Raw genomic sequence first — 17,065 nt, 5'->3', positions numbered from 1 at the left:
AACGTGGCGAGACCAGGGTCAGGGAATCCAGTCGGGCCTGTAGTTTCTGGATGTACTTGTACATCGCGTACGCCACTACGGCCGTGATGATCCAGCCACTGAGCAACATTCCGAGCGCTGCCATGCTGATGGGATGGTCTTGGTATGGGTGTCCACCTGCCCGCCTAGGGAAAGTGGCTGAGAGCCCTGTGGGCTTTAAATTGAATTTAATCAATTTGGTTCCCTCAGCCAGAAGCTGGCTTTGGAGGGTGGCATCAATTGTGAAATTGTGCCCGACGAATGCATCCATCATCTCAATCTCCACCTCGTGTCGGTCGGCATCGAGATGATGGAGGATTATGTCGTCAATGTGTACTGTAGCCCCTGGTGGGACATTGAGGAATATTGTTTGATTGGGCAGGGTGAGCTTGGTGGCTATATCATGGCGGTCGTAGGACATGGTCGCTTCAGAATGAGGTGTGTTGACGAGCCATCGACTACCTGCTCTCTCTACTCTGGTCTCGGTTCCTTCATCTTTGATGGACAAACTACCTTGACATTTCTGCTCCGGGGCGTCTGCCCTCAGCCCACATAGATAGTTGGTGACATCTCTAATGAAAGGGTTGCTGGGACAGATCCAGTGAATGTCTTTGGTGTTTGTGCACATGCTGAGATTGGGGACCAGGTAGAGTGAGGGGTTGTCGTCGTGGTAGGCGAGTGTGGGTGGCGTTCGGAGGTGTACGTGTGTGTTACCCTCCCAGAATCCCACATTCAATACGGTTTTTAAACGGTACACATTCTGCTTTTCAATGATTGGTAGGTTTAGGATAAATCCTAACTCTAGGTTCTGTGGGTTCACAGAGATCGGAATAGCACTGCCGAGACTATATGCCAGATGTACCTGTGAAGGTTGTACAACAGTGGTGGTAGTGGTCTTGAGAATCTGTTCAACCAGTGTTAGTGGAACTAAGTACGTGGGGATCTTCCCGGTACTGAGGCTACTCACGGAGGAACTGACTTCTCTAAGGAGATCTTGCATAAGATCCCTGACTATTCGCACATACGTTATGTCCTCACTGACGATACTTGACAAGGTTGTTAAGGCATGCAAGGTGTTATTGATTAAAGCAGAATGCAAGTTTACAGTGAGTATGGTTCCCTGAACCGTTTTGGTCAAGCCTTGTAACTGTTCACTCTGTATTAGGAGTCTCTGTTGGATTTCCGGCATTTCTTCTTCGAGTTCCCCGACATGTCTCTGAAGGGCCTTCAGGCTGACCGAGTTGGCTGCGGAGAGGCCAATCGAGAACAGCGAGCCGATGCCTGCTGCTGCGGAGAGCAGTGCACCGAGGAACCGCTTGGGTCGCTTACCGTCGCTGAGGTCTTTCTCAGTGACCATGAATTTGTCCAACTGTTCAAGCATGTGAACCGTTGCCTGTTTCGCATGCTCGATGGTGTCGGTGGTCTGGATTCCGCTTAGCCTTCCCTCAGTCAGCTGGGGGGGCTTGCGGATGTGGTTGCGGTATACATCCCAGGGGTCTAGGCGCACGTAGAACCTCTGGGTGTATAAGCCGCACCGGGTGATGAGAAGTCCAGGCGACCCCTGAAGGATGATGCCCGTTGGGGGGCCTGGTTCAACTATCACCATGGATGAGGTGACTCGGAGGCTGAGCAGGATGCCAAAAAAATCCAAGGGAGATCCATCCTGGAACAGATGAAGCGGAGAGATGTGATCACTATTGGGGAGTGGATGGTGGTGGCAGGGTTAGTGCATGCAGGGTGTTATTTGCATGCAAGTTGCCAGGCCCTACTAGTGAGCTTGTTATTGGTCTTGGCCGAGAAGTTCTCCCCCCTCGCTTGGAGGGGTTTCAACCTCTCGGCCCGGGAGACTGAATGGCTTGAATGGTTTGATCTGATTTGCATGGACCCATTTGTATACCGGGGGTTGTCTTGGCTTTGGGATCCTGATCCGGTAAGCCACCGGTGACAGTTTCCCCACGATTTCAAACGGGCCCGACCACCTCGGGAGGAACTTCCTTGAGGTCCCTGCGGGATGAGCATATTTGAAGTAGAACACCTTGTCGCCCACCTGGTACTCCTTTGGGGATGCAGCGCGATCATAGTAGGCCTTTGCCCCCTGAGCGCTGGCTTCCAAGTTTCCTTGGGCCCAGGAGAAGGTGGTTTTAAGGTGTTCCCGCAAATCGGTCACGTATTGATGTGCAGTGTAGGCTGTGGCCACACTGACATCTTCGGGGTGGTACAACAAGTGGAGTGGAAGGGTCATTTCCCTGCCGGTCATCATCTCAAAGGGAGTGACTCCTGTGGAGCGGTGCGGGGTGGACCGAATGGCCATGAGCACCAGGGGGAGTTTCACGTCCCAATCCTTACCATTGCTGCTGACATACTTCCTGAGCATGTGCGTGATGGTACGGTTGGCCCGTTCAACTTGACCAGATGACTGGGGGTGGTATGCCAGATGGAATTTTACCTCCACTCCTAAGATGTGGTACAGGTTTGTCATGACTTGGGACGTGAAGTGAGTACCTCTGTCGGAGTCGATGGAAAGGGGAAGTCCCCAGCGGCTGAACACGTGGTTCAGAAGGAGCACAGCGGTCGTGGTGGCTGTGTCGTTGGGTGCTGGGAGGCACTCGACCCACTTGGTGAAGGAGCAAGTGACTGTGAGGAGGTATTTGTTACCTCTGGCGGACTTGGGGACAGGTCCGACCCAGTCTACTTGCAGGTGCGACCACGGGAAAGTGACCCCCCTCCTTTGGAGTGGGGCTCGGTTCAGTGGTTGTGACGGTTGGAACTGGCAGCAAACTAGGCAGCTCTGGACGTATAGTTTGGTGTCATGGGCCATGGTGGGCCAGTATGCCACCTGCTGGAGGGTTTGGAGGGTTGCGTGGGAGCCGCGGTGGCCACCCACCGGTAAATCATGTGCGTGTGCTAACATGATTCCCCTGTGGTCGGTGGGAACCACCCAACGGGTGGGACCCTGGCCTTTAGTGTGAACCAACAAGCCCTTCTCTAGCGTCAGGTGTGGCAGCTCGCGGAAGAAGGCTTTCAGTTCGGTTGGGCTGCCCGCTGGAGCTTGTGGGGTCCCGTCCGTGTACAGGTCCTCCACCAGCTGTCGGACAATCACGAGCACGGGGTCTTGTTCCTGCATCGCGATCAGGTCTGCATCACTTGGCTTGCGTCCGAGGTGAAGTGTCTGTGCGTCAGCGTCGGCACCCTCTTGCCTCTCTCGCGCTTGCCTGCGGGTGATAGCGTTGACCCCACACGGTTGAGGAGGGAGCCACTCGTGTCGGAATTCCCAAGGCCTACCCTGTTCTGCCCCCAGCTTGGCTAAGCGATCAGCCTCATCATTCCCAGCTTTGTCGGGTCCTTCAACTTGGGAATGACCCTTGACCTTTTTCCAGTACACAGTCATTCCCTTGTCAGTGACGAGCTGGTCACATGTCAAAAACAGCTCGGCGTGTTTGACGTCTTTGTTCCGGGCATTCTTCATGCCATTCGCTTTCCACGTGGGGAAGTGCGAAATGAAGCTATGGCGGGCATAGTTCGAATCAGAACAAATCACCAGTTGTCTGATGGATTGCCCAGCTGCTTGCTGGAGGGCGATGACCACTGCTGCGATTTCGGCGTACTGACTGGTTTTCGGACCCAGCTGGAAGTGATCAGGCACCTCGCTTCTGCCGACCCAAACAATGCCCACGCCTGCCCTCATTTGGCTGTCGTGGTGGAAAGAGCAACCATCGACATAGACTTTCGGCATGCCGTCACAGATGTTTTCATCATGGTAATGATGATTGGAAGGGAGGGTCTGTGTCTTGACTTGGAGAGGTTGGATGTTGGACTGTCCCTCACAGTCACAATGTTGGCACGCAGCCAGACCTTGGCCCAAAGCCATTTTGTGGTTTTGTGCGTATTTAACCTCGATGTCATAACCTTGGAGTGCCATCATCCAGGCCGCGATGCGGCTGTTGGACACGCGTCCTTCCCTGAGACGTTGGCTGTTCAGGAAAGAGACTGGTTGATGGCAGGTTTCGATTGTCACCTTCTGACCCCCAATGTAGCTGCGGAAGTGCTCCACAGCCCAGACGGTGGCGAGGAGAGATTTCTCACAGTCGGAGAACTTAATCTCTACACTGCTAAGAGGTCGGCTGGCGTAGGCCACGACTCTCTTGTCTGTGTCGTACTTCTGTGCCAGAGCCGCGCTCAGGCATTGAGCAGAGAACCCTGCCTCAAGGAGGAACTCTTTGTCCTTATCTGGGTACGCCAGACAGGGTGCCACGCAGAGTTTCTCCTTCATGAGGCGGAAGGATTGTTCTTGGGGGGCTCCCCACTCAAAGGCCTTGTCTTTGCGGAGGAGTTCTGTGAGGGGTCTGGCAATGTCCGCATAATCCTCGATGAATTGACGGGAGTAGTTGCAGACCCCAAGAAAGCTCCTCAGTTCTGACACATTAGTTGGGGCTTTGATGTCTTGGATGGCGCGAATCCTCCCCGCTTGGGGTTCGATTCCGTCAGCGCCAACTGTTAACCCCACGTATTCAACCCTGGTACGGCACCACTGACCTTTGCGAAGTGCCAGTTTGGCGCCTGCCGCCAGGAGCTGGTTCAAGACGTGTCTTATCTCGGCTAAATGCTCCTCAAAGGTGCAGCTTCTCATGAGGATGTCATCCACATAGATGAGGTTGCCTCGGGCGGCGGCGTCACTCATCGCTTTGTGGAGGAAGATGTTGAACTCAGATGGTGAGTTTGAGTAGCCGAATGGGCACCGGTTCCAGGTGTACTGGCGGTTGCCAAAGGAAAAAGCAAGTTTGTACTGGTCAGATGGATCCACTTTCATGGTCCAAAATCCATTTGCCACGTCGACTGTGGAAAAGAAACGAGCACCTTTTACTTTGGCCAGCTCCTGATCCAGGTGGATCATGGGCCAGCGAGAAAGAGGAACCTGTTTGTTCAGCGGGCGATAGTCGATGGTAAGCCGCCATTTACCAGTGGGTTTTAATACTGGCCAGATTGGCGAGTTGTACGTCGAGTTGCACTCTCGGATAATGTTCTTCTCTCGCAGTTTGTCAAGGATCTCCTGGATGGATTCATAGGCAGCCAGCGGGATTCTGTACTGGCGTACGAAGGATGGTGGCGCCATTGGGTCGGTAGGAATGCGCACTAGGTGAAGGTCTGTAACCCCACAATCATGTGCATCCCTAGCAAAGATCGCTTGAAATTCGCGGAAAACATTTCTGAGTGCTTCTCGTTGTTCCCGTGTCGTGAGAGCATCTGCTTTTTCAAGTTGCTGCTCAATCTCTGACTCAAAACCAGAGTACGGTTCCTCCGGTGCAGACCCTGGCTGCCCACCGGGGTTCTCAGCACTTTCTGGTTGAGTCGCCAGCGCGTACACTATCATGTCACCTTCGGTGCTGAGGGTTGAACCACAGATTGCCTCCTGTGCGAGGGCTTCGTGACGAGCAATGGTGATCATGCGGGTGGGGAACGTGTACAACACCTTGTCGAGTGTCTCGTCCCTGATGAGGGATGGAGGTAGGTCGCCAATGACGGGCACCCTGAGCTCGAAGTCGTGAAATGAGCTGTCGACCAAGACGCCTAGTGGTTTTCCCGCATTCACCTGAACCGGATTGTGGGTCAGGTTCTGGACTAGCAGGTAGGCTGAGCGGTTGGTTAGCTCTAGAAGGGGTGTGCCACAAATTGTCAGGCAAAGGTCAGAAAAGCACGGTAAGGGTTGAAAGAATGCTTGTGGGCCAAGCATCCTCTGCCCCTTGAGCAGTGCGAGACGGATTGGGAACCCGGCTGTCCGTGCTGGAATTGTGGCTTCCAACTCACTAGCAGCGTGACACGCCTGCGGGATCGTCTGACCGGATGCCATTTGCTCCGGCTCGGTCGTCAGATGCTGCGTGTCCGCGCTCGCCAGTGACCACAAAACCTGGTTCACGGCGTCCAGCTGGACTCCAAGCCTGACAAGGAGATCCGCTCCTATGTGACAAGGAGGGCGGAGCTGCGGGACGACACTCATATAGTGCATGGCTTTCTTCTGCCCTATCTGCACGGAGAGGGCACATACACCAGTTGCTTTGATTAGTGTCTGCGGCGACCCTGCAGCAAGCAGGCGATGGCTGTGCTGCACTTGGACAAGGAGTGCGTTGTGTTGGCACAGATCCTTTAGAAGATCGGCATCAATGGCAGATTTCTCTGACCACAGAGCCAAGAGTGTCTCTGGGACCAAGGTCCCATTCAGGTGTACCCCCCCCACGATGTGGGGATTGTATAGTGGAGATCCATCGTTCGCCAGTGCGCATAGGAATGATGGATGCTCTCTCAGAGACTGATAGCTCCTAGACTGCCGCGACTGCTGGCCGTCAGGGAGCATGACAAGAGGGGTGTTTGAGCCAGATTCTTTGGAAGGCGTACACATGGGATTAGAACTTCTGGACTCGATGGCAGCGTTCATGCTGTCAGAAGAGGGAGGGTCCATGTCTGGACCGATTCGAGTCGGGTTGCGTACTTGGGCCCAAAGGTACCCGCGACGGCAATCGATCAGTGGGGCTAATCGGTTAAGGAGATCTTGGCCAATGAGTAATGGTTCTGTGTCCAGCGTGGTGACATAGATGGGATGCACCAAAGACATCTCTTGGAAAGTGACATCCACCCAGACGCGTTGGGTGATGGGTGAAGTGTCCTGAGTGAAGCTTCTGATGTTAATGCTGCAAGCTTCGACCTGCAGTGGCTTTCCAAGAGACAGCAGAGCTCTCGCAAGCTCGGCGAAGGTGGCTGAACACATTAGGCTTATTTCGGACCCGGAATCTAACAGCGCGAGGGCGTTTACACATCCTCCCACCACCACGGATGTGTAGATGCGGTTGGCGTTCTCTCGGTGCACGAGATTGCCTAAGAAAGTCAGGAACGGCAAATCGGTGGACTGGGAAGCTGTCGTTCTTGAACGTTCTCCCGCCTCACCTGTTTCTCCCCCCCACCCGACAGGTCTTGAATTCATTCCCACAAACTTTTACTTTGAGGATTTTTACCTTTTAATCAGAGCATGCCGAGATAAGCTTACAGGTTTTCTTTGATCCGCACAGCAGAGGAACCTTAAATCAGTGAAACACCAGAGACGTCGCAACAAGTAAAGCTCACAAAGGTCACACAGAGAACTCAGTTAAATTAGGAGCTTTTGAAAATGTCCTTGACAAAATCAGGAGGTAACCATATAATCATTTGGCAGAAACACAAGGTCTTTCTTTGAACTCACTGCCGATTCAAACACACAAACACTCCTCTCTGGGTCAAGTTATGTCAAGGATCAGCTCTACGGAGGTCAATGGACAACAGGTTCTCTCATCCATCTTCAACTACTCATTGATCACTGAGTCAACAGATAAGGTAGCACCAGTAGCCCGCACTCTTCAAAACACAGGATGGCATATCAAAAGGCAAGCCATGCCGAGCCTTTATAGATATTTTTGATTAATTAAAAAGTAGTTCTTGTAAGACTGTAGCTGAAAACTGCAACGCAAAGTCACTCCAGTCCTCCAGCCTGTGGGTATTCCACTCCAGTTTCAACCAACAGCCTTATATTTTCTTTGGTTCCCAGTGCAGTCTTGTAATATTTTCCATTTTATTGAATTTATTCTTGTTAAGCTGTTCTCGGTGTTAAATTTATTTAAAAGAGTTATTTTACTGTCTGGCTGGAGGAGACTAATGGCAGCTGCTCTGACAGGGGCCAACTTGAAAACACAAAGCAGGAGGAAGCCGTCATTCGTTTACACGTGTCACACAAATCCTGCCTTTACGTACGCAGGAGAAAATAAACAGCCTTTGCTTCCCCTGCCTTTCTTTCCTCTCCCACCCCCTTTCTATTCCGTCTGTCGTATGAGGGTGTTTAAACCTGAGCCTCCATGGATCAGCGCACACTGAGGCAGGATATTAGAGTGATTCCCCTCACCTCTCTCTTTGAAACCTGCATCAGCAACAGTTGAAGGGAAAAAAAAAGAAACTCCTTTCTAGATAAAGGGCTATGCAGGGGTCACCTCTGCTCTGCTGCATGCCAGCTGAGGGGGGGGGGGGGGGGGGGGGGGGGGTTGTTTCCCCTTCAGCATTGCAGCAGCAGCAGAAACCCCTCACTGCTGTGTATGGGCCGTGATGGTCATAACTCAATGTACGGTCCAACGGCAACTGAGCTGAGAGTAAACATTGATCCACAAACACTGTGTGCAGAACCACACACAGCTTCTCTTGTTCAGAAAGTAATAAATAAGAGACACCCAGTGAGTCAGAGAGATGAACCGACACCGACTGTGTCCATACTTGTAGCGCTGTTTTTTTTTTTTCTAATTAAAATTGAAGCTGATAATAGAAAACAAAACAATCTCACTCTGATCACAGGTTGCTTTACTCTCACACTCGATTTTTAAACATAATACAAGCATAATGGTTCTACAGAAAGTCTCCCTCTCTAAGTCTGCAGGTGTTTTTGTCTTTCCATCATCACCTATTATTGCTTGTTTAAATGTTGGGTGTTTCTCGGTAAAGGAGCCCTGAAGATGATGATATTTGTTTAAAAAAAACTGAACTGAATGGGAAAATGAAGGGACAAAGGTAATCATGACCGATACTACTGACTTTCAATCCACCCAAAGGTTGTTTTTTTAGCATTCTTCAATACAAAGCATCTTTGAGTTATCGAAAACCTGCTCGATAATTACATTTTTAAAAGTATTATTATTATTGTTATTATTAGAGAGAGCAATGCAGTGGTGTGTTGGCTACTCTGCCTTCACCCATCATTACCTGGAATCAGCTCTGTCCTTCAAGAATTGGATGAAATGGCATTGATGACTGATGTATGGATTAATGGAGTTATTATGGACAAGACATTAAACCCAAGATGAATAGAATATTTTTTAAAGAAGGCAAAACTAGTCAAAAACATAACATAATATAAGTTGTAAACTTCATAGTAACTTTGTCCTGTGAATGAAGAACACACTCAAACAGACAACTTTTTTTTTTTTTTTTAATTGATTCGCACATTACTATTTGATAACTTCTGCATCGGTGATGTCTGCCAGACTGAATGTAATAAGGTGGCGTTTTTGTAAACATCTCAGAAGCCAATCACAAAGCTCAAAAAATGTAAAAATGGGTCAAAGAAAAAAAAAGAAAAGAAACTCTTCTGTTGCATTCATCAATTATGATTTTCTCTTCTGAACGAGACTACGTGCTGCGTTAAGACTTCAACTGCCAGCACACCAGCGCTCGGATTGAAGGTGGACCAAGACTGAGTTTATACGCAATCCAGGTCTGCTGTTTGTTGTGCATCACAGTTTGGATGTTGGTTTGTTTGCGATTCCACAAATGGGCCGTAAGCGCTGACCGCTTACTCATGGAAAGACTTTAATGACAGTTGTGAGCGCACCTTCAACTCATATTTCTGTCCTGTCAACAGTGACAAACACTGACACATGCATTTCTCATAACTATAACTCAGGAGACTGTTTGTATAATATAAATCAAAAGTTATTTGCCAAGTTTGCAAAGCTGGTCCTTAAAATTCGTACATTTTTACATCTCAAATCTTGTTGGCCGCCGCTCTTATGACAAATGTTAGCTTAAGAACTTCTCACTTGAAACGTTGTCATGTAAAGAACACATCATTGAGTGTATGTTTCAGAAAAGTTTCGCATTTACACGCAACGTTTTGAAAATGATGTCTGTTTACAAGGAAACGGCACAAACGCAGAAAACTATATAGTTAGCATGTCGGGCTACCAGTGGGTACTGTTTGGTTTTTTTGGGGACTGGGAGTCATGACACTCTGGAGGCCGCCATTGTTGTTATTGTCCGTCTACTTGTGGGTGCGTGGAAGAACTATTTACGACGGCTGTGATGTGCACACGCAGTCGCGTCATTTCAAAAAGTTTGGCTTGGGTGTGTTTTCAAAAAATTCTACCTTGGGAGCCATTTTCAGAAAGTTGCATTTTAAGTGGCACTGAGCACTGTTGTTGTGGAAACAGACATCCAAAACACAATGAAAGTTTTCTATTATTACTTGAAAATGTTGTTGAGTAAACAGACTTGGACTGCAGTTTCTGCAGCGTTTAGCGTCCCCGTGCTATTTGATTAGCAATAAAGGAGCTTGGTTTCCGTGTTACATCTGGGACTGAAACCATTGCTGCAATACCTGGAGGAACAGCATGATCTTTGATTAAAAGATGGTAGTTAATGACTTCTTTGTTATTTCAGCTCAAGTACTAAAGTATTGAACCTTCTTGCCTCGAGTCAACAACTATTCATTGCCAAATCCAGTCATTGGAGGGTAAACAAGTGGCTTTAGGTAAGTTGGCGATGCACTTATCACTTGTTTAGAATGTCTAAGAAGGTAGTAAACACGAAATGTAGAACTAGAATAGAAAATGATCGGATGTTCAGAAATCAATTTAATTTCAGACCAACTCAAACTGAGTGAGACAAGGTTTTCTTTAGTCTAGACCCCCAAAACAAAAGTTTCCAGAGTGAAAGAAACTGCAGCTGAGGTCGACCGGGAGGATTATGGTGAAAAACCTGACAAAGACACTCTGTAGTTCATCTCGTCTTCCTCTTGTCAGCCGTCTCTGAGTCAAAGTGGAAACATTTCCAAAAGGAACCACAGCTGTGGAAACGTCAGAGTCCGTGATGTGTCATCTGAACCGCCGGTATCAGTTTAAGACCTGAGTTAGCGGCTCTTTCCTCGGGCCCGAACGATCTGATGGAGGAAGCTGAGAGGGGGATCAGCGGGGGGATTGTGGAGGAGACGGATAAAGGGGAAACAGGGGCACGGTGAGGGAGGAGCTTGGATGGAGAGGTGTTTCATAAGCCCTGCAGCCAGATCCTGGACCTCGGCAAGAAACTTTGAGATCAGATTAAGGAAACTATATGCAGCACTGGAACTGCAAAGACAGCCTAATATTGAACTTCACTCTTGCTTTGCTGACTCAATTACCTTCATTGTCTGTGTGCTTCTCGAGTTAAATGTTCAAAAACGGGGAGGAAGTGGCTTCGGGACTGTGTGTGTGGGATATCTGTGTTATAGTCAATTAGACAATGCTCAAGGTGCCTGAGCCGACGCTGTCGGCTTCACTTACACTCGTCATTCCTACAACCCTCATACCACCTCGCTGCTTAAATTACTATCTAATAACCCAACGCAGGCTCATTACTTCGGCTCAAATTGTAGCAGTTTGGATCAAATTTGTGATCACCTCACAGCTCTTTAGAGCAGGAAAAATAAAGGGCCTGCCATAAAAAACTCACTAACTGCAGTGCATAAATGTCATAAGGCTGGATTGGTAATGATGAGAGAGGGAGAGGGAGAGAGAGAGAGCGAGAGAGAGAGTAAGAGAGAGAGAGAGAGAGAGAGAGAGAGAGCAAGAGTGCTAATCTTAGCACGCCATCTAGTGCCAACACTGAGTACAATCCACAATGAAGAGGAGAGGAAAAAGACGATGTCACACAACTAGAGTCACGATCACAATGGGATGATAATCCTGCGTGTTTTCATGAGGTGATCACATATCACCAGTCTCATATGTGAGACCTCAATGCGTTACTAAAAGTGCAAAACAAATTCTGACTGGGGTTAATTACCAGTACTTAGTTGTTGGTTTTTTTCAAGCGTAGGATAAAGTCATTTTTCACTGCACAATTTTCCTCAACCCAATCTGAATCTCATCGATTTCTCGCTCCGTTCAGCTGGAACCCGAAAGATGCCGACTCAGCAGACGACTTGACAGGTTCTTTTAAAGAAAGGCTTCACCGCGATCAAGATTAATGTGGTGCAAAAGCAAAAAGAGTTTAATGCCTATTAGTGGATGGGTTTAGAGAAGTGTTTTCAGGTACAACTTAAGGCCCCCGGTGGGCAAACCTGTGAAAGGTGCACTCTTCCCTCAAACTTTTCCCCACATGGATCCTCACACATCCTCCACTAATGTGACACCGGGAACACCTTCTAACAGCTGTATGATGAATATATAGCATGGAAAAGGAGGATCCCAATTAGTGAGGCGGCAGGAGAGGGGCACCACGTAAACAAACTTATCTTGACAGAGTCTGCTGGCCGAAGGAAGGCGATGGGCGGAAAGCGACGGAGGCCGGGAGAAAATGAATTACCTTCCTGACACACGTCAAAGCCAATCACCGCCGAGCATCCTTCGCCGTTCCCCCGTACCCAAACCCCTGCCTCCGCCGCCGCTGCCGCCGCCGTGTTTCATCTGCCGGTGTTAGTATGCACACGAGACGCGCGCCAGCCTCCAAATGTATTCATTTATTCAGAGCCCCTCGGAGAAATCACAGTGTCTTGTTGTCCTTTTTTTCCCCGGCTGTCCAGATGGAATTTGCGTGAATAACATCAGTTTAGTGAGGCAGAAAATAAGTACAGGCTAGCACAGCAGAGGGGGACTAGATTACGCCCTAGCACCCCCCCATCCCACCCCACAAAAAAAAAAGAAAGAAAAAAAAAAAAAAGAATGGTGTCACCTTCATATACTTCTATTTCGCTTTCCCTGTTATCTTTCCCAGAACTATTAAAACTTAGCGGGTGAGGAAAGCTGAGAGAGCGCCACGATTATTTTGTGTTATCATGCACTGCAGGTGCAATTAAACAAGGGAGGGATCATGAATCAAAGAACTAAAGCAGCTTTTCCATTACAAAAAGGTGAGCAGGCCATCAAGGGAGTGCAGTCATTTGCTCATTTATCCCCGTTTTGTTTTGCATTTATAACGCAACTAATTGCATTAATTAATCAGATGTACTTCTAAGAGGAGCCGGTGCATCTCCAACAAGTAATTGACTGAGATGGAAAGAGAGCGAGGAGAAAAAAAAACTGTAAATCAATATTCCCAACTTCAATAAACCCCAAGAGAAATTAAAATGTCTTCAATCAGATGAGTGGAAAGGCTCGATATCAATCCAAGAAAAGAAAAAAAAAAAAGATCAAAAGACGGCTTTTATTGGATGAATTGCTGTTTCTAGTATAAACTACTGAAATGGATTTTAGGGGGAATTTGTAAGATGCACTTTGCAATTACCTGAAACAGTTGTGAGATCTGCTTTAGTGCAAGAATTATAGGAAGTCATCACTTTCGCTGCTGGATGACACAGAAACAAAGAAATGAAGAAGGAATTAAAGGCAGAGAGGGGAAACACTCACCTCTCTGAGGACTGTGCTGCCGTATCCTCTGTACAAGCCTCGAACTCCCTGCACCAAAACACATTCATCACAGATACATTCAGGAGCTCATTCAGGTTGATTAATTCAGTAAATGTCGGTTTGCCTCAGTTTAAAAAAGGATAAAACGAGAATTAAATTTACGGCAAAAACACAAAGAACGCAAAAACAAATATTTCTGAAGATCCAATACTTCATTGCAACAAATGACCAGAGAGAAATTCAAGTTTAATAAATCTGGTTATTCTCGTGAGTTCAGCCTTCATTGCCTCCAATGGCGTCCTGCATTCAAATTAGTCCTGATAGCTTTGCAGAGTTGTATTTAAGAAAAAAAAAAAAGAATGTATACTTCTCCAACAATAAACCTCTAATGTGTCAAACCTTTTAAATTTAGGTTACATCTTAATATCCTTCTGATGGCGGGATTGACTGGATTTATTTGTATTTTTCATCTGTAAAATTGTCCAAAAAATGCCCAGTGAGTGAGTGTTTCTGCAACATTCACCCACATAAAGTCATTGCTCACACATTAGTATTAGTTTTTCAACTGTGCACGTCGTCTGTGATTGGCTGGTGGTGCTGCAGAAGTCATGATGAGTTCATGTATGTAAAGGTCTATTTGTCATCCTCCGGTTAGTTTTTGAATTTACTACATGATACAAGCTGTCTGGAAGTTATTATGATATGCATGCATGCATGCCAGAACTTGACCGCAGGTTAAATAGGAGCTTGTTTAACAGTTAGATTCTAAAGGTTAAATCAAAGAGGGGATTAAGTTGGGGAGTAGGGTCAGTAGTAAAGAGTTATAGTAAGAACAAGTCGAAAGCAACTTCTGCACATTGATGAAATCAACAAATCAACATTTGCTGTTGACAGTTAAAATGTGACTGCTGCATGTTAATGCTACAGCACAAACAATTATTCAAGCAGCATCTGGTTTCAATAAGTATTTTAGAAATTCTTTGTGACAAATTGGACTCATACTTCCAATAAATACATAACAAATGAAAAAATGACCAAGTTAATACAAAGAGAGAGACAGCATGTCTCTCTCACATTCTTTCTTTTTGTTCTAATTACTCTTACTGCCACATTAGCAGTGTTTCATAGGTGGACCATTACTTTTTTAAACAGCCAACATCACCTGTGCCATCAGAAATTGCTTGAGTGTGTGAACTCCTGTAATGTGCCTGCATGTTCTATTTTAAGGCTGAATTTATTTAAAACCTGGGTGATCGTCAACTACAAACTGCCTTCTGGCTGATCAGTTAGACTCGGAGTGTGTAATAATATCAATAACCATGAAGAAAGCTAAAAGTGTCATTTGGCTTGTCACCACACACCTCCTCTCTGAGTGTAGCCAGCAGCATGTTGTAGGTGGAGGATGAGGGACAGGCTTGTGTCCTCTGTTTGACCACCTCCGTGGGCACCCGGATCAGACACGCCACCTGTAGGACGAAGGCAACACAATCGGATGAAAAAAGAAAGACAGGTAACACAATGTCTCGTTTAATTTGCTTTTAATATACTTGTATTGTTATGAGAAATTGAAAAATATGGGGAATTGTCACACAGCGTAAACACCTTATATGCACATGCACGCACTAGAATTTACAGATTTTCCTTCTGCAGCACTTCTATGTTTGTCTCCACGGAGGAGACAAGCAATTATATCGCATGTGTAAGTAACCACAACAGCAACACACACACACACACACGACTTTCCCTTTGGCATCCTCTCACTGTACATGACATCACCTTCTGTATGTTTTCACTGCGTGGCAGCCGGCCATGATATGGCACCGTGTGAGGAGAGCAATTACATCAAGCTGGCAGGCTAATGGCTGCTTTGGTTTGGTTGCAATAGAGCCAATTAAAGTGGGACGCAGAGTGGGCTCGTCGCGAGAGCAACAGTTGTCGCGTCTGTAAAAGGTCACCGGGCCGACTGTATCAGTGTCCCGGACTCAGTGCTTCCATCGAAGGCAACTGATGGATCCCGGCACACATGCACACCTCAGCAGCCACACTCCCTGCTCAAGTTGCAGCCCATCCGCCATATGTCAACAAAAATATGGACTGCCAACAGCTAGTGAAGATAGACATGAATATTTATGCTTCATAACTCCCATCGTCCTACAGGCAGACAGGCGGGCAGGCACAGCTGCCCACCTGGCGACTTGATTTCCCATTTATCCTGCATCGGAGTGGAAACGCCGGCTAACGGCAAGCAATCTTGCAGAGCGATTGGTGAGCCGCCTCCCCCTGCTGTGACTCCCCTCAGTCACACAGATGCCAGTCTGCCAGTGCCACCCTCGCTACGGTGCCGCTGCGCAGGGTGGGACGCAAAGGAAGAAAGAGTGATGGAGGCACTTGCAATAGAGATGAAATGCATCCTTTTCCCTTTTCCATACTGATGCAGAGTTTGGGCAAAGAAGTTGTGGCGGCGGTGGGGGGGGGGGGGGGGGGGGGACACCTCTTGCTTCTCTCCAACATGCTCAGCCGGGCTGGGCAATGTGGAATCTTCAAACTTTTTTGCCTCTAAAAAAACAACAGAATATTTAGGGTTTTAGACCTTCACTCTAGACTTTCACCAATTCTCAGTCCTTCGACAATTATTACATCAACCTCAATGTCAGTGTTGAAGAACAAAACCAAAACAACTTGACTGAGTTTCTATGAGACGTTCACTGATTTGAGATCAGAATGACAGCGGTCCACTCTGACCGAATCGTGGTGCAACACTACCACCAAGTGGAGACGCTGGCACCTCCTCCAACTACGTCTATGTGTGAGATCTCATTTCAGTGGACTTATCATTGACTACACAGTGTGCGTCGTATTTGCCCCCAAAACAATCCTCCAAAGGGCCGGTTTAGGCAGCTAAATGGAAAGAAAGTGGCTATGACAAGTAATTACGGACGTAATTGGATGGGAGACTGGGCGTTAAAACGGCCTTTCCTCCACTGTCACGGCAGCGGGAAGGTTGGGACGAGAGGAAGATTATGCCAAATAAATTAGAGACATTGTTTTTAGAGGAGTAATTTCAGCAGCATGAGGTGGAAAAAAAGAACTCTGTGATCTCATGTTTAGAAGAGAGCTATGGGAAGACAGACATCTGTCTCCTCACCTACTTTGTCCTTGATTCGCATTGCCTTCCTCTGGCATGGAAACATATTATGAATCCATTGGCAGTCTTTTGAAATTCCTGTTTCCATTTATCTTTATTTACAAGCTGTTGGATTCGTCAAGCAGCCTTCATTAGGAGGCCGCCTGCTTGTGATTGAAGCCTTTCAGATTCCGGCAGCCCGTTGTCGTTAATCCAAATGTCTGAGCGTGTTTTCAATTTCTGGCGCCGGACCGCATGAAAAACAAGGTACGGGGCCGACGCTCAATCATGGGGCAAACCGCGGGAAGGAATGGGAAATTAGCGGAGACTCACAGCACATTATGGGCATAGCCAGTGAATCAATCCACAGGCGGGACTCATTAAATCCCCAAACTTCTTCTCCCCTCATCCACACTTTCAGTGCTCATGGCCATCAAAACACAGTGGTCAGTCAGGACCAGCATTTCCATTTGGCACCAAGACAATAACAACAAGTTAGAAAAGCACACAGGCTTCAACTATTTGGTTTTATTTGTAATTACGAGTGGCTGAGAATTGGGAAAATGTTGGGAAATGAGCAGACTCTACCTCCACCCCCCCTTTTGATGAGCACAAGGTCAAATTTGTTATTCCAATTCAAAAGTTAACAAGCAAGACAAGCGCAGAACCGCGGGGTTTAGATTTTGACGCTCAGGATGCGACAGCGCGCCAAGAAGCCTGAAATAAAAGAGACGACGAGAGATAAAGGACGGAAGAAAAGGTC

At 47.6% G+C, this 17,065-nt stretch overlaps 1 protein-coding gene across 4 annotated transcripts in view; it reads right to left on the bottom strand.

Annotated features, from left to right (window-relative positions):
- Window positions 1-17,065, bottom strand: part of slc25a26 (solute carrier family 25 member 26) — an 82,948-nt gene that overhangs the window by 56,307 nt on the left and 9,576 nt on the right. For all 4 annotated transcript variants that reach the window (XR_013935288.1, XR_013935289.1, XR_013935290.1 and 1 more), the window contains exons 4-5: window positions 14,540-14,644; window positions 13,179-13,226 (exon numbers count right to left, since the gene is read on the bottom strand). Coding sequence is in view for 1 of the 4 variants with exons in the window: in XM_080461677.1 (XP_080317803.1) it covers window positions 13,179-13,226; window positions 14,540-14,644 (153 nt within the window). In the remaining 3 variants the exon portion in view is untranslated. The remainder of the gene's footprint in view (window positions 1-13,178; window positions 13,227-14,539; window positions 14,645-17,065) is intronic.

Source organism: Lipophrys pholis (assembly GCF_963383615.2).
Source record: "Lipophrys pholis genome assembly, chromosome: 4".
In the NCBI taxonomy this organism is placed as follows: domain Eukaryota; kingdom Metazoa; phylum Chordata; class Actinopteri; order Blenniiformes; family Blenniidae; genus Lipophrys; species Lipophrys pholis.
Note: the sequence above shows the minus strand (reverse complement) of the source record. Positions and strands in the feature narration are given on the sequence as shown.